General features: G+C 41.3%; 1 protein-coding gene across 1 annotated transcript in view; it reads left to right on the plus strand.

Annotated features, from left to right (window-relative positions):
• Window positions 1-26796, plus strand: part of cntln (centlein, centrosomal protein) — a 391318-nt gene that overhangs the window by 286229 nt on the left and 78293 nt on the right. The window contains exons 21-22 of the mRNA XM_041185504.1: window positions 587-684; window positions 26160-26286. Of these exons, the coding sequence (XP_041041438.1) occupies window positions 587-684; window positions 26160-26286 (225 nt within the window). The remainder of the gene's footprint in view (window positions 1-586; window positions 685-26159; window positions 26287-26796) is intronic.

Consider the following 26796-nt stretch of genomic DNA (forward strand, 5'->3'; position numbering starts at 1 on the left):
TTAATGCATTTTAAATGTTGACTTGGTGTCTGTTTCAATCACTAACTCTGCTGGTGCTTTCTGCACTCCCTGTTTAAAAATGTTTCTCCTTCCATCTGTCCTAAATCTCTTATATTTAATCTATGTCTCCTTGTTCTAAATCCTTTTACCATTGGAAACAATCTGTTCAATCTCTACGCTTTCTCATTCCATCATAATTTTAAACAACTCTATCAAATCAACCTTTAATGAAAAATTTCTGGTATCCTTGAAGTAAATGAAAAAATAAGTCAATTATTCAATTGTCATAATTTTCTAGCTATACTTGAGTAGAAAAGTAAGACAACAGAGAACATATCCTATGACTATATATGTGCAAGAACTACAGATCTTTAAATATAATGGGAATCCACATCTAAAAAGTAAATTGTTGACAGAAATGAACTATATAGGTATTGGTTGAAAATTAAAAATTATGCTTTTCAGATCTAACAAATTATCATTGAAATAATTTGAAGTACTATCAAAAATCACAAGGTCCCTTTTTTAAACAGACTTTTGTTTTCTTATCCCAACTAATTACTTTGTTCTTATTTTGTTGTCACAGAATGCAACAAATGAGATTTCAAAGCATTTAACTACCATCAAAATTCTGAAAGCTGACCACCAGGAAAAAAATGAACAGATTCGACAATTACAGGAAAGGTAGGAACAGCACTGTAGTTTGTTGTGTTTGGCGCAACCTAGTGGTTGCCTTGTCTTAATGAAATAGCTCTGTTTAGATAAAACATTTATTTCTGTATTTCATTTAAGTTAGTTTCCAATAAAGTTAGAGTAAGGTGTGTGTGGGACCAAAAAGGAAGCATATGTGTTACATTAGTAAATGTTTTAAAGATATTGAATGCAGAACAAACAATTGACATATTCTTTGTCTTAGATGCATATGAGTAAATGTGAATTTGGGAAGCAATAACAATTGGATTAGTAACATTCATCAATTTCATGATCAGATAAGTAACATATGCTTCTTGATAATGGATGGAAAAGGTAAATCTATATCCCTTCTTCAAATTAAACAAATGTTAGTGTCATTGGCAAGGCCAACATTTATTGCCTATCCCAGGTTGAACCTTGAGATGCTGGTAGCTGACTGCTGCACTTCATGTTGTGAAGGCATAGTTCTACTATATAGGGAGTTCCAGGATTTAGAGCCAGTGACAATGAAGGAATGGTGTTGGATATGCAAGTTGGGATGGGGTATGACTTAGACGGAACTTGGAAGTGATGATGCTGCCATCCACCTGCTGCTCTTGTCCTCCTAAATGGTGAAAGCCATGGGTTTGTGAGGAGTTGTTGAAGAATTATTGGTGAGTTGCTTCAGTGCATCCCATATATGGTACATATTGCTGCCACAGTGCGTCAATGGTGGAGGGAGTGAATGTTTAAGATGGTGGATAAAATGTTGATCAAGCAGACTGCTCTGCCCTGGAATGTGTTGAGCTTTTTGAGTGTTGGAACTGCATTCATCCAAGAAGGTGCATCATACTCCTGACTTGTGCCTTGTTGGTGATGGGCAAGCATTGGGAGTCATGAGGTGAGTTACTGGCCACAGAATTCCCAGCTTTTCACCTGCTCTTGTAGCCACAGTATTTATATGGCTGTTCCAGTTCAGTTTCTGGTCAGTGATAACCCCCAGGATGTTGATTGTGGGGATTTGGAAACTGTCATACCTTAAATATTAAGGGGAGTTGATTAGATTATCTCTTGTTGGAGAAGGTTATGGCCTCCCATTTATGTGGCATGAATTACTTGTCAGTTTTCAGCCCAAGCCTGAATGTTGTCCAGTTCTTGCTGCATGTAGCATATACTGCTTCAGTATCTAAGGAGTCATGGATGGTACTAAACACTGTGTTATCATCAGCGAACATCGCTTCTAACATTTTGATGGAGGGAGGATAATTGATGAAGTAGCTGAAGATGGTTGGGCCTCGGACACTCCCCTGAGGAACTCCTGCAATGTCCTGAGGAACTCCCGCAGCGATGTCCTGGAACTGAGATGATTTACCACAGTTGTCTGCCTTTGTGACTCCAGCCAGTAGAGAGCATCCCCCACCCCTCACTGCTGGTTTCAATTGACCTCAGTATCACCATGGTTCCTTGATTCGATCAAGGCCTTGATGTCAAGGGCAGTCACTCTCACCTCACCTTGGGCATTCAGCTCTTTTCCCATTTGTGGACCAAGGCTGTAATGAGATCTGGAATCAAGTGTCCCTGGCAGAACCCAAACTGAGCATCAGTGAGCAGGTTGTTGCTGAGTAAGTGCCACTTGATAGCCCTGTCAGTGACAACTCCATCACTTCAATGATGATTGAGAGCAGGCTGGTTGGACAGTAATTGGCTGGGTCGCATTTGGCTTGCTTCTTGTGGACAGAAGCTACATGAGCAGTTTTCCACATTATCAGGTAGATGCCAGTGTTGTAGCTGTACTGGAACAGCTTGGCTAGGGATGAAAAACATAAAAGATTTGCCCCAAAGGAGGCCATTTCACCCATCAAGCCTGTGTCATTTGATATACGATCCCATTTCCAGCTCTTGGTCCATATCCCTGTAGGTTACAACACGTGCATTCCAAGTATTTTATAAATGCAATGAGGGTTTCTGCCCCTACAAAAATGTAAAATAGGAGCAGGAGTAGGCCATTCACCTCTCAAGCCTGTTCTGCCACCCAATAAGATCATAGCTGGTCTGTTTTTGTTTTGAATTCCACATTTACTCCCGATATCACAGAATCACAGCATCTTAAGGCACAGGAGGAGGCCATTTGACCCATCATGTCTGCACCGGCTCTCCAAATGGGCATTATGATCTAGTGCCATTGCCCTGCCTTTTCCCAGCACCCTTGCACATTGTTTCTATTCAAATATTCATCTAATGTCCTCTTGAATGCCTTGATTGAGCCTGCCTCCACCACACTTCCGGGCAGTGCATTCCAGACCCAAACCACTCGTTTGTGTGAAAAAGGTTTTTCTCAAGTCACATTTGCTTCATTCACAAATCACTTTAAATCTGTGCCCTCTCGTTCTTGATCCTTTTATGAGTGGGAACAGTTTCCCCCTATCTACTCCATCCAGCCCCCTCATGATTTTGAACATCTCTGTCAAATTTCCCCTCAGCCTTCTTGTCTCCAAGGAGAACAGTCCCAACATCTCTAATCTATCCTCATAACTGAAGTTTCTTGTAAATCTCTTCTGCACTCGAATGTGTTCACATCCTTCCTATAATATGATGCCCAGAACTGTACACAATATTCCAGCTGAGATCTAACAGGTGTCTTATATAAATTCAGCATAACCTCCCTGCTCTTGTACTTTATGCCCCTATTAATAAAGCCAGGATACTATATGTTTTGTTAACTGCTCTCTCAACCTGTCCTGCCACCTTCAAGGATCTGTGCACATATAAACCCAAGTCTTTCTGCTTCTGAACCCCCTTCAAATTTTCACCCCTTATTTTATATTGTCTGTCCATGTTCTTCCTACAAAATGCACCACCTCACACTTCTCCAAATTGAACTTCACCTGCCACCTATCTGCCCACTCCACCAACTTGTCTGTGTCTTCTTGAAGTTCCATCCTCCTCACAGTTAACAACACTCCCAAGCTTCGTATCATCTGCAAACTTTGGAATTGTCCTCTGCACCCCAAGATCTAGATCATTAATATATATCAGGAACAGCAAGGGTCCCAATACCGACCTCTGATGAACTCCACTACAAACTTTCTCTCAGCCCGAAAAAATCCATCGACCATTACTCTTTGCTTCCTATTTTTCAGCCAATTTTCTCTCCGAGTTGCTACTGTCCCTTTTATTCCATAAGCAATAACTTTTCCCACAAGTCTGTTGTGTGGTACTGTGTCAAATGCCTTTTCAAAGTCCATGTGCACCACATCAACAGCATTACCCTCATTGACCTTTTCTGTTACCTTTTTAAATAACTCCAGCAAGTTAGTTAAACACGATTTCCCCTTTAGAAATCCATGCTGGCTTTTCCTTATCAACCTATGTTTTTCCATGTGACTACTAATCCGAATAATTGTTTCTAGAATCCTGCCCACCACTGAAGTTAAACTGACAAGTTTGTAATTGCTGGGCTTATCCTTACAAACTTTTTTGAACAAGGGCGTAATGTTTGGAGTCCTCCAGTCCTCTGGTACCACCCCCGAGTCTAGGGAAGACTGAAAGATTATGGCCAGTGCCCCTGCAATTTCTACTCTCACTTCCTTCAATTTCCTTGAAAGCATCTCATCTGGACCTGGTGTCTTGTCAACTTTAATTATTGACAGTCTATTCAGCACTTGCTCCTTATCAATTTTGAACCCTTCCAGTGACAGAGTTTCCTCGCCTGTCACCATGGCCTGGGTAGCAGCTACCTCCTCGGTAAAGACGGATGCAAAATATTCATTTAACACCTCAGTCGTGGCCGCTGCTCCATGTGTAAGTTCCCTTTTAGGTCCATAATCGGCTCTACTCCTCCTTTTACCAACTTTTTACTATTTATATGCCTAAAGAAGACTTTGGGATTCCCCTTTATGTTGGCTGCCAGTCTTTTCTCAATCCCTCTCCACTTCTCTAATATGCTTTTCCACCTCCCCTTTGGATCTTCTGTATTCCTCTTGGTTCTCAATTGTATCTTCTACCTGACATCTGTCATAAATGCACTTTTTCTTCTTTATCTTAATTTCAATCACCTTTTTCATCCAGGGAGCTCTGGATTTGTTTGTCCTACCTTTCCCTTTCGATGGAATATACCTTGACTGTGCCCGAACCAATTCTTTTTTGAAGAAGCCATACAGACTCGAAACATTAACTCTGTCTTTCTCTCCATAGATGCTGTCAGACCTGCTGAGTTTTCCCAGCATTTTTTGTGTTTGTTTCTCTTTGAAGGTTATGCATTGTTCAGCTACAGTTTTTCTGACCAACCTTTCATTCCAGTCTATCTGGCCCAGCTCCGTTCTTGCCCCATCGAAATCGGCTCTTGTCCAGTTAATTATTTTTACTCTGGGTTGCCTATCTTCCTTTTCTATCACCATCCTAAAATGTACAATACAATGATCACCATCTCCTAAATGCTCCCCCACCAACACTTGATCTATTGGCCCGCCTCATTTCCAAGAACCAGGTCCAACTTTTCTTGTTGGATTGGACATACTGCTGTAGAAAATTCTCCTGAACACAATTTAGGAACTCTTGCCCCTCTCCACCCTTTACACTACCCTGATTTAGATTTGGTTACTTTCTCCCTTACCCTGACTTTACCTATTAACTTACTATTCTCTATACTAGTGCTTTCTGGCCCTCCCAGTATTTTGTGCACCCTGTTATTCCTCTCTAACATTTTCTCTAGGTTCCCACACCCCTGCCGAGTTAGTTTAAAGCCCTCCCACCAGCACTAGCAAAACGCCCCGCAAGGAACTCAGTCCCAGCTCTGTTCAGGTGCAACCTGTCCAGCTTGTACAAGTGCCATCTCCCCCAGAGCCAGTCCCAGTGGCCCAGTCTACATTTGGGTAATTAAAGTTCCTCCATTATAACTACTCTATAATGCCTGCATCTCTCTGTAATTTCCCTGCAGATGTGTTCTTCTATGTCCTTCTCACTATTTGGTGGTCAATAGACTACACTAGGCAATGTAATTGCACCATTTTGTTCCTTAGCTCTTGCCAAATTGATTCTGTCCTTGAACCCTCTGTGACATCCTCCTTCTCTGCACTGCAGTGCTCTCCTTAACCAATACCGTCACCCTTCCTCCTTTCCTTCCTTTCCTATCTCTTCTGAACATCTTGTACCCAGGAATATTTAACACCCAGTCCTGCCATTCCTTGAGCGAGGTCTATGTTATTGTCACAACATCATATTTCCAATCTGCGCCTGTAACTCCCCAATCTTACTTACTATAGTCCGTGCATTCACATACATGCATAGTAACCCTGATTTAGATTTGGTTACTTTCTCCCTTACCCTGACTTTACCTATTAACTTACTATTCTCTATACTTTCTGGCCCTCCCAGTATTTTGTGCACCCTGTTATTCCTCTCTAACATTTTCTCTAGGTTCCCACACCCCTGCCGAGTTAGTTTAAAGCCCTCCCACCAGCACTAGCAAAACGCCCCGCAAGGAACTCAGTCCCAGCTCTGTTCAGGTGCAACCTGTCCAGCTTGTACAAGTGCCATCTCCCCCAGAGCCAGTCCCAGTGTCCCAGGAATCTAAAGCCCTCCCTCCTGCACCATCTTTCCAGCCGCGCATTCATCTGCTTTATCCTCCTATTTCTGTACTCACTGGCACATGGCATTGGGAGCAATCCAGAGATTACTACATTAGAGGTCCTGCTTGCTAATTTTCTACCTAGCTCCCTAAATTCTGATTGCAGGACCACATCTCCCTTCCTACCTAAGTCATTGGCACCATTGTGAACCACGACCTCTGGCTGATCACCCTCCCCCAGAAGAATGTCCTTCAGCTGCTCTGTGACATCCTTGACCCTAGCACCAGAGAGGCAACATATCATCCTGGAGTCATGTCTACGGCCACAGAAATGCCTGTCTGTTCCCCTAACCAATGAATCCCCTTTCACCATAGTTCTTCCTTTTCCCTTTCTCCCCCGCCGCGCTACCCCCCCCAGCCCCCACCGTACAGCCGAGCTGCTCATGGTGTCACAAACTTGGCTCTGATTGCACTCCTCTGAGGAACCAGTGCCCTCACCTGCTTCCAGAATGGAAAATCGATTTGTGAGCTGGTCTCCTGCACCACCTGCCTACTTCTCTTGGACTGCCTGGTGGCCACCCATTCCCCCTCTGTCTCCAGGCCCTTAAGCTGTGATGTGACCACCTCTCTGAACGTGCTATCCATGTAGCTCTCAGCCTCGTGGATGTGCCACAGTGACTCCAGCCACTGCTCGAGCTTTGTAACCTGGAGCTCAAGTTTCTGCAGCTGACAGCACTTCCTACACTTCGGTAGCGTCCATGACTTTACACATATTACAGGACACATGTTCCACTTGACTGAGCTGCTGTGCCACGTCTTAACTCAACTTCCTTTAGGTTAACTTTATTCTACTTTGGATTATTTATATTACTTAATTATATTGGCCCTTAAATTTCCCTTATTCCTGGTGCTTCACAGTTAAATCCAAGTATAGGAACTTTAAAAATATTACATTTTTCTAATTTACTCACCAGTTCCCACTTACCAAGGCCGCTGCTCTTCTTTCTGAGCCAAGGTAGAAAAAGAAAGGAGCACCTCCTCCCATCTCACCGAACTCCCTCAGTCACCAAACTCCAACTGAAGTTCTCTACTGCAGCCGAACACAGCACTTCAGTGCAGACTTTGATTCCCTTGCCTAACAAGAACCTATATATCTCCGCCTTAAAAATATTAAAAAACTACCCCCTTCACTCCCCAACCCGCTACCTTTTGAGGCAGTTTCAAAGTTGCACAACCCTGTGAGATAAAAAATTTCTCCTCATCTCTGTCCTAAAAGGGCAAACCCTAATTTTAAAACAGTGCCCCCTAGTTCTGGACTCTCCCACAAGAGGAAACATACTTTCCACATCAACTTTGTCGAGACCGTTCAAGATCTTATATACTTTAATCAAGTCACCCCTCACTTTTCTAAACTCCAGTGGAAACAAGTCTAGTCTGTCTAACCTTTCCTCATAAGACAACCTGCTCATTCCAGTTATCAATCTAGTAAACCTCTTCTGAACTGCTCTAATGCATTTGCATCCTTCCTTAAATAAGGAGACCAAAACGTCGCACGATATTCGAGATATGGCGCGGAATTGTCCCAGATTTACACCAAGTGCGGTAGCGGGTGGGTAAAAGGACATTTTACCTGCAGTAGCGCCTTCTCACGCCATATCATCCCAAACAGCCTGCGCTGTTTCCACTGCAGGCAAGTTCCAATTCGTCCACCACGCCGTCACCTCGCCACTTTGTCATGCCGGGCGCCACATTTAAAGCACAGACACATGCACATCTCTCAGTGCTTCCAACCTAGGACTGCTGCAGATAAGATGTGCCATAAAAGGTTTAGTGACGCGTCCCTCGAGTACCTTTTGGACACTGTGGAGGCCCGCTGTGATGTCCTCTACCACCGTTCTGGCTGCAAAAGGGGTAACTACATTACCACTCTGGCTTGGTAGGCAATGGCAGCAGTGGTCAGTGTCAGTGCTGCACAGAAGAGGTTGGCCATCCAATGCAGATATAGAGGATGAATGATCTCACCTCTGCTGCCAGGGTAAGGCAACCATCTCATCACCCTAAACTCACTCAAGCCAACAGTCACTGTTATCTCACTCACTGCTGGCTCAAGGGACATCACCACTCTTTCACACACACCCTCATATCTCAACTTGACCTCAATTGCTCTGGAGACTGCCTCCTCAGCCTTTGCCCTCTTGAGGCCACTTGCACACATCAGCCTGTGCCCTCACACACACTCTGGGATACCCCTATTCCTTAGTACAGTCCTCACCCTGCAGCCTCTTCCCTTGCGTGAGATCACTTCTCCCACTTCCCCAAGCAAGTCCTAGCCCTGCAGCTGTACAAAGCCACCCCCATCTTATCACAGAATCACAGTGCAGAAGAGGCCCCATGGCTCATCAAGTCTGCACTAACACGTGAGAAACACCTGACCTACCTACCTAATCCCATTTACCAGCACTTGGCCAAAAGCCTTGAATGTTATGATGTGCCAAGTGCTCATCCAGCTACTTTTTAAAGGATGTGAGGTAACCTGCCTCCTTCACCCTCCCAGTCAGTGCATCCCAGACCATCACCACCCTCTGGATAAAATGGTTTTTCCTCACATCCCCCCTAAACCTCCTGCCCCTCAGCTTGAACTTGTGTCCCCTTGTGACTCACTCTTCAACTAAGGGGAACAGCTGCTCCCTATCCACCCTGTCCATGCCCCTCATAACCTTGTACATCTGAATCAGGTCGCCCCTCAGTCTTCTCTGCTCCAACGAAAACAACCGAAGTCTATCCAACCTCTCTTCATAACTTAAATGTTTCATCCCAGGCTACATCCTGGTGAATCTCCTCTGCACCCCCTCCATGCAATCACACCCTTCCTATAATGTGGCAACCAGAACTGCACACAGTACTCCAGCTGTGGCCTCACCAAGGTTCTATACAACTACAACATGACCTCCCTACTTTTGTAATTTATGCCTCAATTGATAAAGGCAAGTGTCCATATGCCTTTTTTACCACCCCACTAACATGCCCCTCTGCCTTCAGAGATCTATGGACACACACACCAAGGTCCCTTTGTTCCTCAGAACTTCCTAGTGTCATGCCATTCATTGAATACTTCCTTGTCAAATTACTCCTTTTCAGGGTTAAATTCCATCTGCCGCTATCTGCCCATTTGACCATCCCATCTATATCTTCCTGTAGCCCAAGACACTCAACCTCATTGTTAACCACCCAGCCAATCTTTGTGTCATTCACAAACTTACTAATCCTGCCCCCCGCATAGTCATCTATGACATTTATATAAATGACAAATAATAGGGGACCGAACACTGATCCCTGTGGTAAGCCACTGGACACGGGCTTCCAGTCACTAAAGCAGCCTTCTATCATCATTCTCTGTTTCCTACAGCTGAGCCAATTTTGAATCCACCTTATCAAATTACCCTGTATCCCATGTGCATTTGCCTTCTTTATAAGTCTCCCATGTGGGACCTTGTCAAAAGCTTTGTTGAAATCCATATAAACTACATCAACTGCACCACCCTCATCTACACACCTGGTCACCTCCTCAAAAAGTTCAATCAAATTTGTTAGGCATAATCTCACTCTGACAAAGCCATGCTGACTATCCCTGATCAAACCTTGCCTCTCCAAGTGGAGATAGATTCTCTCCTTCAGAATTTTCTCCAATAGTTTCCCTACCACTGACGTGAGACTCACTGGCCTGTAGTTCCCTGGCTTATCTCTACAACCCTTCTTAAATAGCGGAACCACATTAGCTGCTCTCTAGTCCTCTGGCACCTCCCCTGTGACCAGAGAGGAATTAAAAATTTGGGTCAGAGCCCCTGCGATGTCCCCCCTTGCCTCCCTCAGCAGTCTGGGATACAAATCATCCGGACCTGGAGATTTGTCCACTTTTAAGCCTGCCAACATCTCCAATACCTTGTCACTTTCTATATCAATTTGCTCAAGAACCTCGCAGTTCCTCTCCCCGGGTTCCATACCTTCATCCTCATTCTCTTGGGTGAAGATGGATGTCTTATGGCTGGCCTGGTAGGTAGAGACCTATCTGTAAGCCCCCTAAAAGCGCTGTGGTGCTGTCTGCGAAGTCTGGCGCTGATGACTGTGAGTGCTGCCCGAAGCAAGATAGGCAACCAAACCTCGAAGTCCTGAGCGAAGTGCAGCTCGCCAGATGCACATCGCTTATGTGCAGCTGTGAAACACATTGGCGTACAATCCAGCATGGAGGGATGAGTCTGGCAGGCTAGCCTTATAATGATGTGCAGATGTATTACAATGAGGTTTCCAACATCCGATGGCGGGAAACGCAGCCCGCCATTGACGGGCTGAGCGAATGATCACAAACTTGTTTCACGGCCTTTTCGTCATATTGTTCGATCACGCCACCAAGCACACCCGATGCTGATTCTGCCTGTGGTCTCACCAATGCCTTGTATAACTGAAGCATACCATTCTTTCTTTTATGTTCAATTCCTCTCGTAATAAAGGATAGCATTCCATTAGCCTTCTTAATTACTTGCTATACCTGCATAGAACACCTAGATCCCTCTGCACCTCGGAATTCTGCAGCTGTTCTCTGTTTAAGTAATGTTCTGCTTTTTTATTCTTCCTGCCAGGGTCAACAACTTTACATTTTCCCACATTATACTCCTTTTGCCAGATTTTTGCAACTCACTCAACCTTTCTATATCTGTCTGCAACCTCCTTATGTCCTCTTCACAACATACTTTTTCTACCACCCTTTCTGGCGGTGAGTTCCATATCCTCACCACCATCTGAGTAAAAAGAAAGACCCCACGACTCTCTTTTAGTCCTTCCATCAATTACTTTAAATCTGTTTCCCCGGGGTATTGACTTCTCTGCTAAAAGAAAGACTTGCATTTGTATAGCGCTTTATATGACCACCAGACGTTTCAAAATGTTTCACAGCCAATTAAGTACTTTTTAAAGTGTAAACACTGTTATAATGTAAGAAACGCAACAGCCATTGTATACACAGCAATGTAATAATGGACAGTTAATCTGTTTTTGTGACATTGATTGAGAGATAAATATTGGCCAGGACACTGGCAGTAGCTCCCCTGCTGTAGGCCCTTCTTATCCATTCTACCTCAGTCCCTTGCCATTTATGTACATTAATTAAATCTTGCCTCAGCCTCCTCTCTTCCAAGGAAAATAACCTCAGCCTATCAAATCTTTCCTCATATCTTAAATTCTCCATTCCTGGTAACATCTTGTAAACATTCTCTGTACCCACTCTGGTTCAATCACACACTTCCTGTAATGCAGTGATCCAAACTGTATTCAGTCCTCTAGCTGTGACCTAGCTTGTGTTTTGTACAGATTTAGCATAGCCTCCCAGTTCTTATACTCCAGGCCTCAGTTAATAAAGGAAATTAGGGAAAGTATCCCTAATGTCATCTTAACCACCTTATTAACGTCCTGCTACCTTCAATGATTTGTGAACATGCACTCTAAGGTCCTTCTGTTCCTCTACATTTCTCAGTATCCTACCATTTATTGTCTATTCCCTTGCCTTGTTTACCCTTCCCAAATGTATCACCTGACACTTCTCTGAATTGAATTCTACTTGCCACTTTTCTGCTCACCTGACCAGTTTATTGATATCTTTCCACAGTCTACAGCTTTCTTCCTTACTATCAGCCACATGGCCATTTTTTGTATCTTTTGCAAACTTCTTAATCATGCCCCTACATTTAAGTCTTATTGATAAATACCCTGAAAACCGAGGGACCCAGTGCTGAGCCCTGAGCAACCCCATTGGAAACAGCCTTCCAGTCACAAAAACACCTGTCGGTCGTTGCCCTTTACTTCCTGTCGCTGAGCCAGTTTAGGATCCAACTTGAGCTTGAATCACATGGACTCTTGATTTTTCTGATCAGTCTGCCATGTGGAATCTTGTCAAAAACCTTGCTAAAACCATACTACATTAAGCATACTACCCTCACCAACCCTCCTTGTTACCTCTCAAAAAATTCATATCAGTCAGACATGGTCTTCCCAAATCATATCCGTCCTGACAGTCCTTAATTAACCATTGACTTTCTAAATGCTGATTTATGCTGTCTCTCAGATTTTTTTTTCCAATAATTTGCCCACCACATCAGGATGACTAGTCTGTAATTACTGGGTCTATCCCTTCCTCCCTTTTTAAACAACAGTACGTCTTCAGCAATCCTCCAGTTCTCTGATACCATGCTTGTAGCCAGAGAGGATTGGGAAGTGATGGTCAGAGTGGCCCCTGCGATATATTTAATCTCAACCTACCTATTATCCATTTTCAAAGATGCTAAACCCTTTAATATTTCCTCTTTTACTTTGTTTATATCATTCAATATTTCACTCTTTACAATGTCTGCATCTTCCCCATCTTGTTTAAACAGGCACAAAGGCCGGAATTTTCCAACCTTCACCCTGGCAGGATTTTCCGGTCCTGCCGATGTGAATGGTGATTTCAATAGCTAGAAAATTCCAGCCAAAGTGTTCATTAAGAAAAAAATAAGAAAAGCATTGAATCATTTAAGAAATATATGCTGTGATGTAGCAATTGTATGTTTTTTCTGGGTGCATAAGCTTTGGTGGGTTAAATGGCTGCTTTCATCTGAACTATTTTGTGCTGGACAATAATTTGATAATTAATAGGCTATGATCATTTAACATTGGCAGTAACAAAGACCTGATATGTTTAAAGAACTGCAAAAGCTTTCAATTGCTTTTCAGAAGTTAAATATTACACTGATTGTATGTTGTATTAATATTCCTTATGAATTGATACAAATGCTTATTTATAGGAACAATATTCCATTAACAAACATGAACAATCAGTTAGATTAACATTTATGATTTAGCATCAAGCTCTGTGCCTTAAACATCTCACTTAAGTTAAGCATGCCTAATGGAGTTACTTGGTTACTGAAGTGTGTGGAGCTCAGGTTGTTTTCGACCTCCAACAACAGCTACATATGGGTTTGTACTGCAGCATTCATTTTGTATGCAAATTTTTAGGAGTGAAAGGATAAATGCATGTGTTCTGGAAAAATAATGTTTATTAAACGGAAACTGCTGGAAATCCCCAGCAAGTAATCAAGCACAAAGTGGAGAGAAAACGAGGTTAACGTTTCAGGCACTCATTGATCCATGGACTTCCTTTCCAACATTTGTAGTATAGTTACTGTTTTCCCATTTATCTCTCAAACTGTTTTTATTTAAGTTTTTACTTTTAAATTACTATCAGGTGATTAATATAGACGAGTTAATCTAGCCCCAATAAAATTTGCAAATTAAAATCCATCCACTACACATCAGTTTATAGCCACGTATATTGGTACTACTAATTCAGTCAAAAATTACATTCATTTTGGAAAGATTAGTAGCTTATGAATATATCATTATAATTTAATGTAGTTGAACCGTTAGACTGTGCATAGTGCAATCTAAGAAAAACCTCAAATACTGGGTTCTGAACAGATTTAAGATCCCTGTCATCTTAGTGTTCATGTGGCCTCAGAGCTGTTGCTGTAGCTTTTCAACTTAAGACATACTCTGGAAAGAAGAATCCAAGTATTTTAATTAATATAAAATAGGTGTAATAGAATGAAATGTACATATTCTATTCAAATGGCAGCTTATATTGTGATCTGAAAAATATTGCCTCAAAGGGCAGTGAAACCAGGTTTGATAGTAACTTTCAAAAGGGAATTGGATAAGTACTTATAGGGGAGAAAATTTACAGCCTATGAGGAAAGAGCAGGTGCATGAGAGTAATGGCTAGCTCTTTCAAAAAGCTGCTTGGGCACAATGGACTGAATGGCCTCCTTCTGTGCTGTACAATGCTATGTAATCACGAACAGCTTACAGCACCATGTCGGAAAGGCTTCATTAGCAATGTAAGCCTACTTTACCATGTGTTCTCATCAATCTCACAGAAGTTTGTCTCACTCTAAAAAGAATATGTTAACTTGCAGGTAATTTGTGAAACATATTCTTATTTGGACCGAATTCTAGCCTTTGCTGGTGCATCAACCTATAACCTGTCTTAACCCCATAATTTGTCCCCCTTCCAGAGAAGATGTCGCTTATTCATCTGGAGATCCAGTTTCCAGATCCAGGTCCATTCACTTCCCTTATGGGCAGCAGCTGGTTCTCTTCTCTCAACAGCAACATTTTTCTGGGCGATCAATAACCTTGAAACAAATACAGTAATCTGAGAATTAATAACTGAATTTTTGAAACTTTGCACTTGTGAATGGCAAGATGTAGAAAACTTCATTTTCCCCTCATCCTAGTTTTTTCATTAGCTTCCTTATCTCTTACAGCGTAATGGTCATTCCTTGTTACTGTATGATCCATATATCGAGATGCCTTTTGACCCACACCCAGGGCACCTTGAGCACTTTATATTGCCTCTCAAATGGACATTGCTTGCTCCGACAACTCTGTTTTCCAGTGTGTCAGCATTTTAATCCCTTGGGACTGCATTTAGTGACAGCTGCATCCTGAAGTCTTCAATTTCACCTACATTTAATTAGTTCTGACTGGCAATAACTGCAATTGCCTGAATTGATCTGACTTTGTGAAACAGACTCTAGTTGGACATTATTTCAATGATGATATACTGAATTTTCTCCCTCTGGCCCAGCCAGATGGATAAAGCAATACCGATTTGTCAGGCCTGACTTTTTTACAACTTCTTATTTGAAAGGCAGTTACGTTGGTTGTTTCGTCATGATTATTAAGTTTTCTGTTAACTTTGAGGGTGCTAAGAATTGAAATCACATATTTATTTTGTAATTAAATGTGTACAAGGTCTGGGATAGATGACTTAAGTTTATTTATTGTTTTGCTGGCTGATTTAACTTGGCAATATTTTCTTCATTATGCCAAAAACATGTTTTGCTAGAAATGTATACTTAGGGAATTGAATTTTTTTTTCATTAAGTATAAGTTGTGTGATAAACACAATGCCCTTTCATAGCCTATGAAGCATATGTAAATGTACTTGTTTACTTTTAGATATTTATCAAATATTGTTTTTAGGTTAAATATTCCCTCTCTTGTTCCCACTCCAGGTCTAAATCCAGACATCATTTCACCAATTTCTACTTCAAATGTGTTACTATTTCTTTCTATTAAGACTTTCAAGATCACTTTAATGAGATGACTCATTAAGCTTATAGTTCTAAAATGATTGCCCTCCATTGCTTTGGACTTCTTAGGTAACTTTTTGAATAATGAATGCCTCAAGTCACTTGGAATGTATTCCTTGGTATATATTTGATAAATTTCTGTTATCGCTTCTAATTCCTTTTCTCCAAGAGCTTTTAGATGTTCCGTTGTTTCTTCATCTATGCCTGATCATGTTTAGTCCGCTGTTTGCCTCTATATATTCAGGGCTCCCTCGATTTGGATGATCGTATAATTCACAGGTATATTTGTCCATCCTTTTGCTATTGCACTCCTTTCAAACAATACTTTACCATCTTTGACTTTTAGGCATCCATCATCTCTTGTTAGCCCTTTCTTTCTGTCTGTCAAATATTTCCCCTTTGGGTACATTTACGCATGCTTCATAGACAATGAAAAAGCATTTGACCATGTTTATCATCAAAGGCTAATAGACGTGTTGCTGAAATGTGACATTGACAGTAAAGATGTGAGATTTATCCAGTGTCTATGTTGGTACTGAATAGTGAGCATCAGGATAGAGGATGGACAGTCAGATATGTTTCAAGCAAAGAGAGGAGTATGACAAGGTTGTGTACCATCACCAAAATTATTCAGAAAATTAGATGTACTTCCAGGGGTAAAAATTGGAGGCAAAAACATGGCAAACCTGTGGTACGCTGATGACCCAGTGCTACTCGCAGAATCAGAAGAGACCCTACAAAATATCATAGATCAAGTAAAATCTAGAAGTTTAGAATGTGGATTGAGCATGAACACCAAAAAGACAAAAGCAATGGTGGTTGAGAAGGAATACATGGGAAGAAGCTAGAGTGAAGATGAAGTGGATGGTGTCACACTGGAACAAGTGGATAAGTTTGTCTATTTGGGACAAATAATAACAGAAGATGGCAGATGCGATGCTGAAGTCAGAAGAAGGTAAGAGATAGTGTGAAGTAATTTTGTGAAGATGAAGGATGTGTTAACAATAAGAAGACTCAAGCTTGTAACAAGGAAAAGACTCATAAGATGCTACATTCTATCCGCTTTCCGGTCTGCCTCAGAAACCTGGACAAATAATAAAGATCTGTGGAAATTATCAGAAGCCTTTGAAATGTGGTTGCTAAGGTGTATGCTAAAAATTCCATATACAGACCATAAGACCAATGGCAAAGCGCTTGAAATAGCAAGGGCAAAAAGAACACTTAAAAAGTGACATCTAGAAAAGAAAATGTCAGTATTTTGGCCATTTATTAAAGCTGAAAAGTTATCAAGATCTCTTCTGAGGGAAAAGTGGAAGGCAACAGAAAGAGGGGTCGACGTAGGTATAGTTGGATGATGGACATCACAGAACGGCTGCAGGCAAGCTACAGTGGATATGTGAGGATGGCGCAAGACAGACGAGCATGCCTGCCTTGACAGCAGATCTCCTGGTAGGAGTAGTTACAAACAGCAGCAGCATGGCTTGTGTGGAAAGTCTTTCTATAAACATTATGGTACCTAAATTGCAGAAACTGAATCTAGCTGAAGTGGCTAAAGTATCAAGGTATTAGGCAGTTTAATAAGAGGCCAGACTATTTTCACGTGCATTTTCTTGATGGTGCTCAGATTTTCTTTACATGTTATTTTGATATTCAACATGTTGTAATTTTAGAGTAGACTAAGCTGAGTTTATTGAAAATGTGTCAGATGTTGCCTATTGGTAATACTGAAGGAATAAGTGCATAGAATCGCGAATGATGTGAATCCAATTTTGAAATCTGCTTATTATTGTGTTGTTTTTATAACCTAATCTGCTTATTGCCTTAGAACCAGTAAACACTAAGCCATTCTTCCTATCTCAAGTACTTGAGCCAGTTATTAGATTCTAATCTTAAATGCCTGATAGTTAATCTGCTTAAACATATTTGTTTGAGTTAATGTTATAAATACAGTGCAGTAGAATATGAATGGTTTTTAAGTTTTAAGGCTAATTTTTCTTTTAAGTATTTTGAAGTCTCCCACCTTTAAGGTTATTTCTTCTCCATAGCGATCTGCTATTTCATTACTCCTGACTCACTAGGGAAATACCCTGTTGATGTTACTGATGGTCTCCATCCAAGTAACATAGGTTGACAGATATTCCAATGCAGGATGTTGGGAAGCTTCACTATAAACTAAGAACAAATGGTAGGACAAGAAACAACTTTAAGTTTAAACTTTAAGATTTTTAAATTTTTTTTTTCAAAACAATTAGACAGGAGAATGAAAAGTATTTCCCACAGCACAAAACAACAGTTTTTCTTCTTCAGAATGCAACCATGGACACCATTGAATGTAATTTTAGCTTAATGCATGGTGGCTGATGAACATCGAGCTGAAGAAAGAAATATTAGGAGAGGTGACAAATGATTGTTCAAAGCAGCAGGCTTTCAACAGTGCTTAAAAGGACGAGAGGACAAAGAGGTTTAGGAAGGAAATTCCAGAGGTTAGGGCTTCGGCAGCTGAAGACACAGCCACCAATGGTGGAGTGATTAAAATCTGGGATATATAAGAATCCAGAATTGGAGGGGCGCAGATTACTGGAGGTTTGTAGGACAGGAGGGGTTACAGAGACAGGGAGAGGCAAGACTATGGAAGGAAAATGAGGATGAAAATTTTAAAGTATTGCTTAACCATGAGCCATTGTAAGTCAGTGACCACAGGAATGATGGGTGAACAGGACTTGGTTCAAGGTAGGATACAGGCTGTAGGGTTGTGGATGAGCTCAAGTTTATATAGGGTTGGAGATGGCCAGATCATTGGAATAGTTAAGTTTGATGGTAACATAAATGTGGATGAGGATTTCATTAGCCAAGGAGCTGAAGCAGAGGCAGAAACAGGTGATTTTACAGAGATGGAAATAGGTAGTCTTGGAGATGGAGAGGATGAGGTTGGAAACTCATATAAATGAGCAGGGCCATCTTCCAAATGGATGCACGCACAGGCATCTTTCAATAGTTTACGTCAATACAACTATATTCTAGGTCCTATGATTTCTCAACCAGTAATGCATATATGTTATGCCATTCTTGAATCATACCTCATTGCTTTTGCCTATCATTGGTAGCAATTAATTGAGTCACTTCAACTCATTCTTCATTGGTTGAATCCCTCATGATTCATCATGGTAATCCAATTGCAGAGTATGTTTAAGAGAGGTTTTAAATCAAATTCTTATAAGCTGTTTGCAGTTTTCCTCACCATTTTCATACTCCATATTTCATGTAGTCTTGTCCCTCAATTCTTCATTCTGAGTGATAATCTATATCTTTTCTACTTAAGTTCCTTGGTTGAGATGTTTATCAATGTGCTAAATTCATTAGGAAAGTTTAATTCTATGTTCATCCGCTAAGACTTAAGTCTCAGTGGATAATCAGAATGCTGAATTTATCAAGAGGATGTAATATTAAAATAATTTGTCTGAAGCTTATTACACTTTTCAATCATTTCTTTGTGAATCACTGTGGTCATTGTGAGGAAAGCTTGAGCTGGAGAATGGAGTAGTATCCAGTTCAGGAACTGACTGCTAGCGTCAAGGATAACATAGCTAGGTGCTTCACATTCCGATGTGAGAAAAACATACGTACTTCCCAAGTGGTCATTACGAGGAAGCTTGAAGACATCGTGAAGTCTATCTGAATGAGATTGACAGTTAGTGCTAAAAGTGAGATAGCTTTGCACTGTGGACCCTTAATCCTTGGAGCTGTATTGAGGCTGCAAAGCTTGTTTCATGAAAGAATCTTACAGCTAGTAGTCAGAATTAGGTAAAACAAAAATAAAAATATCTGGAAAAATTAAGCAGGTCTGGCAGCTTCTGCGGAGAGGAACACAGTTAACGTTTCGAGTCCGTATGACTCTTCAACAGAACTAAGTAAAAATAGAAAAGAGGTGAAATATAAGCTGGTTTAAGGAGGGGTGGGTCAGGTAGAGCTAGACAGAGGGCCAGTGATAGATGGAGATAGCCAAAAGATGTCATAGACAAAAGGACAAAGAGGTGTTGAAGGTGATGATATTATCTAAGGAATGTGCTAATTAAGGATAGAAAGCAGGACAAGCAAGGTACAGATAGCCCTAGTGGGGGTGAGGTGAAGGGAAGGGATCGAAATAGGCTAAAAGGTAGAGATAAAACAATGGATGGAAATACATTTAAAAATAATGGAAATAGGTGGGAAAAGAAAAATCTATATAAATTATTGGGGAAAAAGAAGGGGGCTCAGAAAGGGGGTGGGGATGGAGGAGAGAGTTCATGATCTAAAATTGTTGAACTCAATATTCAGTCCAGAAGGCTGTAAAGTGTCTCCCAGAACTATGATAGGATCCCTCTTGTCCTCACTTATCACCCCACCAGCCTCCGCATTCAAAGGATCATCCTCCACCATTTCCGCCAACTCCAGCATGATGCCACCACCAAACACATCTTCCCTTCACCCCCCCGGCGGCATTCCGCTGGCATCATTCCCTCCGGGACACCCTGGTCTACTCCTCCATCACCCCCTACACCTCAACCTCCTCCCACGGCACCTTCCCATGCAACCACAGAAGGTGCAACACCTGCCCCTTTACTTCCCCTCTCCTCACCGTCCAAGGGCCCAAACACTCTTTTCAAGTGAAGCAGCATTTCACTTGCACTTCTCCCAATTTAGTCTACTGCATTCGTTGCTCCCAGTGCGGTTTCTTCTACATCGGAGAGACCAAATGCAGACTGGGTGACCGCTTTACAGAACACCTTCGGTCTGTCCGCAAGCGTGACTCAGACCTCCCTGTCGCTTGCCATTTCAACACTCCACCCTGCTCTCATGCCCACATGTCCGTCCTTGGCCCACTGCAATGTTCCAGCGAAGCTTGACACAAACTGGAGGAACAGCACCTCATCTTCCGACTAGGCACTTTACAGCCTTCCAGACTGAATATTGAGTTCAACAATTTTAGATCATGAATTCTTTCCTCCATCCCCACCCCCTTTCTGATCCCCCTTTTTTCCCAATAATTTATATAGATTTTTCTTTTCCCACCTATTTCCATTATTTTTAAATGTATTTCCATCTGTTGATTTATCTCTACCTTTTAGCCTATTTCAATCCCTTCCCTTCACCCCACCCCACCCCCACTAGGGCTATCTGTACCTTGCTTGTCCTGCTTTCTATCCTTAATTAGCACATTCCTTAGATAATATCACCACCTTCAACACCTTTGTCCTTTTGTCTATGACATCTTTTGACTATTTCCACCTATCAATGACCCTCTATCCAGCTCTACCTGTCCCCACCCCCCCTTAAATCAGCTTATATTTCACCTCTTTTCTATTTTTACTTAGTTCTGTTGAAGAGTCATACGGACTCAAAACGTTAACTATGTTCTTCTCTGCAGATGCTGCCAGACCTGCTGAGTTTTTCCAGATATTTTTATTTTTGTTTTGGATTTCCAGCATCTGCAGTTTTTTGCTTTTAAGTCAGAATTAGGTGTTTAGCAAAATAGTCCCTGTTATTTTTTAACCCAGGTTGTGGAAGGGAATGGCCAGTGACAAAACTACAAGTTATTGCAAAATATGAGCAGAGCACAATTTTAAAATAGATTAAAAGCAAAATACAGTGGATGCTGAAGATCTGAAATAGAAACAGGAAGTGCTGGAAAAGCTCAGCCAGTCTGGCAGCATCTTTGAAGCGAGAAACAGAGCTAACATTTCGGGTCCAGTATGACGCTTCTTCGGAACCCGATGCTGCCAGACCGGCTGAGTTGTTCCTGCATTTTCTATTTTTATTTAAAATGGTTTTCTTGCAGAATTGATCTGAGGAATGTAATTGGTCTCCAACGATGTATTAGCCATGGGCACTTCACCATCCTCAACATTATATGAATACAGATACTTCAACTTTCAATAATATAGAATTTTGGGGTATCTTCATTTCTTACCTGTCCTTAATTTGCATAATACTAATTCCACATTGACCGGATTGCTCTTTATCCTATTTATGACTAGTTCTTTGACTAACAGCCCTTGTGGCAAAGAGATTTATTGGACAATATATTTGAACACATTAAAAAATGTAAAACTTAATGAAATATATTTCCTTTCCTTAAGGGATAGCATCAATTTAAAAAAGAACCTAAGCCATAAAATACTGCTTCGGTAAACCCTGTACATTTCACATGGCTCGTTTTTATAGGGCAAAGCTTTTACAATCAACAGCCTTTGTTAGAGAGCAAGGAAACATTCTTTTAAAATTTTGCATTAAATTTGTATATCACATAGATTTGTTGGAGGTGCCTCACTTCCATTTTAATTGAGTAAAAACCGAATTCTGGATTTTTTGGCAAAAATGCTGCCTTTGAGTTCCAGTTGTTAAATTTTCATTGCTCTCTCTCCAAGTTAGACAACAGTTTATTACCAACTATTTAGAATGAAATATTTTATGATCAAAATTTGTTAATTATATAGAACCTGAACAATACATGTACTTACAGGTAAGAGCTAAACATTTAAGCTGCGATATTTGCATTGCCATTTGTAAATATGGAATTCATAGATATTAAATATCTTGACTATTACAGCACTTTGCTGGCTGCCCATTTTCTACCCTCCATAAACTGAAGTTTATCCAAAACTTTATTGCCTGTGTCCTAACTCAGCACCAGGCCATATTTACTCATGATGCCTGGGCTTGCTGACCTACATTAGCTCCCAGTCCAGCAACACTGGAAAATCAAATCCTTGCTTTCAAATCCTTCCATAGCCTTGGCCCTTTCTATCTTGGTGACCTCCTCCAGCCTCTCAAAGCTTTGAGATCTCTGTGCTCCTCTATTCCTAAGCTGTTTTGTAACCCCTATTTCAATCTCTTACATTGACGGTGGTGCCTAAACCTGTCAAGGCCCTAAGCTCTAGAACTTTCTCGCTAAACCTCTCTGTCTCTTTACCCCTCTTTCCTCCTATAAGATGCTTCTTAAAATCAACCTCTTTGACCAAGCTTTTGGTCATCTGTCCTCACATCCCCTTATGTGGCACAGTGTCACATTCCTGTAAAGTGTCTTGAGATGTTTTACTAAGCTAAAGGCACCATATAAATACATGATTGTCGTATTTCTGAAAGTGAATCCTGAGATAATTGAATATTGATTAATGTTAGCCAAGAAATGTGATCGTGATGTGCCTATTTCCGCCTAAGGAGCCAATGTGGCAGGCAGCGCATGCCAGAAGTGAGCAGCCTGTTATATTGGTTAGGCCTCCTCAGCAGATATGCAGGCTGGGTGCCAGATGCATTTAAATAATTTGTTCTAATATTCAAATAAAGGCCCTGCACTTGTTCTAAGATGCTTTTGTGAAATTGGTCTTTCTCAGCACTTAACTCTCTGATAAACCCAACAAATCATGGGCCTAGCATGCAGCAAGGACCCTGCAGGAGCACTATTCCATCCCATACAGTTAGTTGTACATTTGTCCTTTTAGAAACAGCTTGCCAAATCTATTAGAGCAGGCTTTATTCTAGAGTGGGGTTGGTTGGTTCATTTGGCTGGACGGCTGGTTTGTGATGCAGAGTGATGCCAACAGCACGGGTTCAATTCCTGTACTGGCTGAGGTCACCCAAGAAGCTTCGCCTTCTCAACCTCGCGGCTCACCTGAGGTGTTATGACCCTCAGGTTAAACTCACCACCAGTCATCTTTCTGTAATGAGAGAGCAGCCTGTGGTCCTGGGACTACGGCGACTTTCATTTCATATAGTGTCAACAAATCAGCTCAGATCTCTATAGCTGTACCAACTGTACGGCTTTAGAAAGCCTAAGGCCGTTCTAACCTTATAAAGATGCACCGACTGTTTGACAACTACCTGTTGACCTTTTCTGTACCTGTAACAGCAGCTTTTGTTATAAGACCCTGTCTCTGGAACACTGAGTTGATGTAAGGTAGTTGCAAAAGCAAGATTGAACACTATGCCTATACCCACATGAGCAGGTGTGCACAGCACATGTCCCAACCCTCATGTGCATCCAGCTTCAGGGGCAATTGTCTTTCTAAATTATAGTATTCAAAACTATAATCCCCCCTCACCCTCATTGTATCCCAATATAAATATGGATGGTGCTCCCTGTTTGTTTAACTACTATGGCCTTCAGCATCAGCATTTGTTAAGAACATAGTGCTAATTTTGATGATTTATCCCTGCTGTTAGAGCTACAATTACATCATTCAACAAACAGCAAGATTTAAAATTCATCAGTTTAGCTACAGCCAGAACATGACCGGAGTTATTACTCTGTCTAATGCATTGTTAATTTTCTGTTGTTCTTACTGTAGTTTATTCAGTAAGTGATATAATAAGCCAAACAGTTTATTCTTCATTATTTATCCTCTGCATGTTATAGATTTGTTGGACAATGGGACACCCAACCCAGTTGCATACTACACCATGGGGAGAATGTTCACATCGTCGTGCGGGGGCAGACCCAGCTCGCTGATGTGTAAAATGACATGTGATGACGTTGGGTGTGCGTCCTAACATCACTATGTGTCATTCAAACCTTTCGTTCGGCAGGCACGTGCCGGAGGTGGCTGCACACCCACCGAACTGTCAAAGGCAGGTTAAGGCCATTAAGAAACCAATTACAGTAATTATCAACGCTGCCCATCCAACCTTAAGGCTGACGGGGGGGGGGGCAGGCGAAGAACCCAAGCGGCCTTCACGTTTTTCAGGAAACCTCATACATGGGCGGGATGAGGTTTCCTGATGGTCTTATTAAATAAATAAATATTTTTTCTACAATTAATAAACATGTTCCAGTTCATGTGACAGGGACATGCCCAAATACTTTTTATCTTTCTTTATTTGAAATCTTCAAGCAGCTCCATGCCTCAGGGAGATTTCTGTGCTCTTTCGCATGCGTGTGCGAAAGAGCACAGGCCCAGAGTCTCCCTCCTCCCCCCGCCCGCACAGGTAGCGCTGAGCACTACCGGCCGTGCGTCACGTTGGGTGGGCCTCAATTGGCCCGCCCATGTAAAATGGCGACGCGCAGCTGATTGCCACCCGCTTATGCCTGTTCCTGACCGACCCACCCGACAGACAGAAAGTTCTGCCCCATTTCTGAAATGCCAAGCCATCTCTTAAATACACTTTGCCCTCTCACCTTAATCTTCTACTATCTTCTCTATGATTGAACCTTGCTCCCTGCCACCTCTCCTTCCTTCTTTGACAACCCCATCTCTCAGGTGCATTTCTCAAAAATCTCTTCCTTCCACCCTCTGTCTCTGCACCAAATGACTGTTCATTTCTGGTGATTTCAGCCTCTACCTAAACTCACCTTCTATCACCCCTCTACTTACATTTTTGATCACCTTCCCTTCTTTAACCTCACCCTGAACAACAAGCATGCCACTTATCTCACACAGCATCAAAACCATCAAGGAATTTATCACTTGAGGCTTTCTCCACCTATTTGTTCATCGTCTTTCTCGTACATATATCTCTGCAAGGACAAATGCCTCCACTATCCCATTCTGTCCTCTAGGGTAAATGCCCCTCCCTCCCACATCAACCAGCGTAGCTTCCTCAGACATGCTCCCATAAAACCAAACTTTCACATTTTCTCCTTGCCACCCACAGTGACATGAATGTCTTTGTTGTTCTGATTAACAGATCATTGACACCCTCATCCACTTAGACCCTGGCTACCATCCCATTCCACCCCCTCCCCACTTTACAACAATCACAGCTTTTCTTTTAACCACTACACTTCTTTAGCCTAAAATTCTTCCCTCTAAATCCCTCTGCCTCACCACCTTTCAGTGGGCTGCTGGAAATCCTTCTCCTGAACCATGAGAGATCTTTATAAATGTAAGCAGCACTATAGAAATTATGTTTTCTTTCAAATCAATTTGTCCTCTGCATATCAGATTTCTGGACTATTGAACATATTTCTGGTCTTTGTGTCCTACTGGATAAAAGTTCCAAATATCTTTGCATTGATATTTCACTATGAATTAGATCTTAATTGTTTATGTTCTTTGAGCAATTGTAGACATTTTCATAAGACAAAATGCACACATTTCAATTTTACAGTTCTATCATGGTTTAATAACTTTTCTACGCACATGTTTAAAACTTGTTTCCTGCACTGTTGGCTTCAAATGCCTAGTCCACAGCTGCTCTGATTGAAAAGATTTGAAGGTTGCTGCTTTTGGATAGTATGTGTGGGGAGGGAACGGGAAAGATTTTTGGACTAAAAACATTTTAAAGAGACAAATAGCCCATGTAATTTATGCTGTTAATTTTGTTTTCTGTATACTTATTATGTGGAAAGTAAATAACTTTATACAATGAAGAATACTATACACAAAAGATGCAAAAGCAAAATACTGCAGATGCTAGAAATATGAAATAAAAACAAAGAATGGTGAAAGTGTTCATCAGGTCAGGCAGCATCTGTGGAGAGAGATAAAGGGTCATTGATCTGAAACATTAACTTTGTTTCTCTCTTCATGGATGCTGCCTGACCTACTGAGTATTTCCACCAATTTTTGTTCTTATACTCAAAGGTGATTTGTTTACTTGCATATCTTTTCCACATAAATTATGGTATGCCCTCCAGTTCTAATATAAATGCTAATCAATTTTTTTATATCAATATTTTTTTAGCAAACTATCAGTAAGTGTTTCCTGAACTTGTATTTAGGTGATAAGTTGGATTTTATCTTTGGTGTATTTCCCTGCAGGATTGGCCGCATGGAGAGAGATATCAGTATGAAGCGGCAACTGGTGGAAGATCTTAAATCAAAACTGAAAGCAAACCAGGAAAATGATAAAATGTATAAGGGATTATTAGAGGATATGGAAAAGAAGGTAATTGTTTTAATCACATTTCTTGCTTAAAGAATTGGACATTACGATTACTTTGTCAAAAGGCATAGTATCATGGTTCAAAACTTGTTTTGCAAAGTTCAGAAACCTTTTTCCAAAATCATTCACCATGAATTCAGAAAAATGAGAAATTATCTTGTTGAAACATAAATTTTTTAAGGAGCTTGACAGGTAGATGCTGGGAGGATTTTCCACTGACTGGGGTGTCATAGTACCAGAATAAGTGGCCAGGCATTTAAGACTGAAATGAGGAGCTATTTCTTCACCCAAAGAGTTGTGAATCTTTAGAGCTCTTTATCAGAGTGAGCTGTGGATGCTCAATTGTTGAGTGTATTCAAGTCAGAGATTGATAGCTATTTGAATCCTGAAGGAATCAAGGGATATGAGGATAGTGCAGGAAGATGCTGAGTTAGAAGATCAGCCAGGATCTTAGTGAATGACTGAAAAGGTTCAAAGGGTTAGAAGACCCACTCTTGCTCCTATTTCTTATGT

Source organism: Carcharodon carcharias, chromosome 4 (genome assembly GCF_017639515.1).
Source record: "Carcharodon carcharias isolate sCarCar2 chromosome 4, sCarCar2.pri, whole genome shotgun sequence".
Taxonomy (NCBI): Eukaryota; Metazoa; Chordata; class Chondrichthyes; order Lamniformes; family Lamnidae; genus Carcharodon; species Carcharodon carcharias.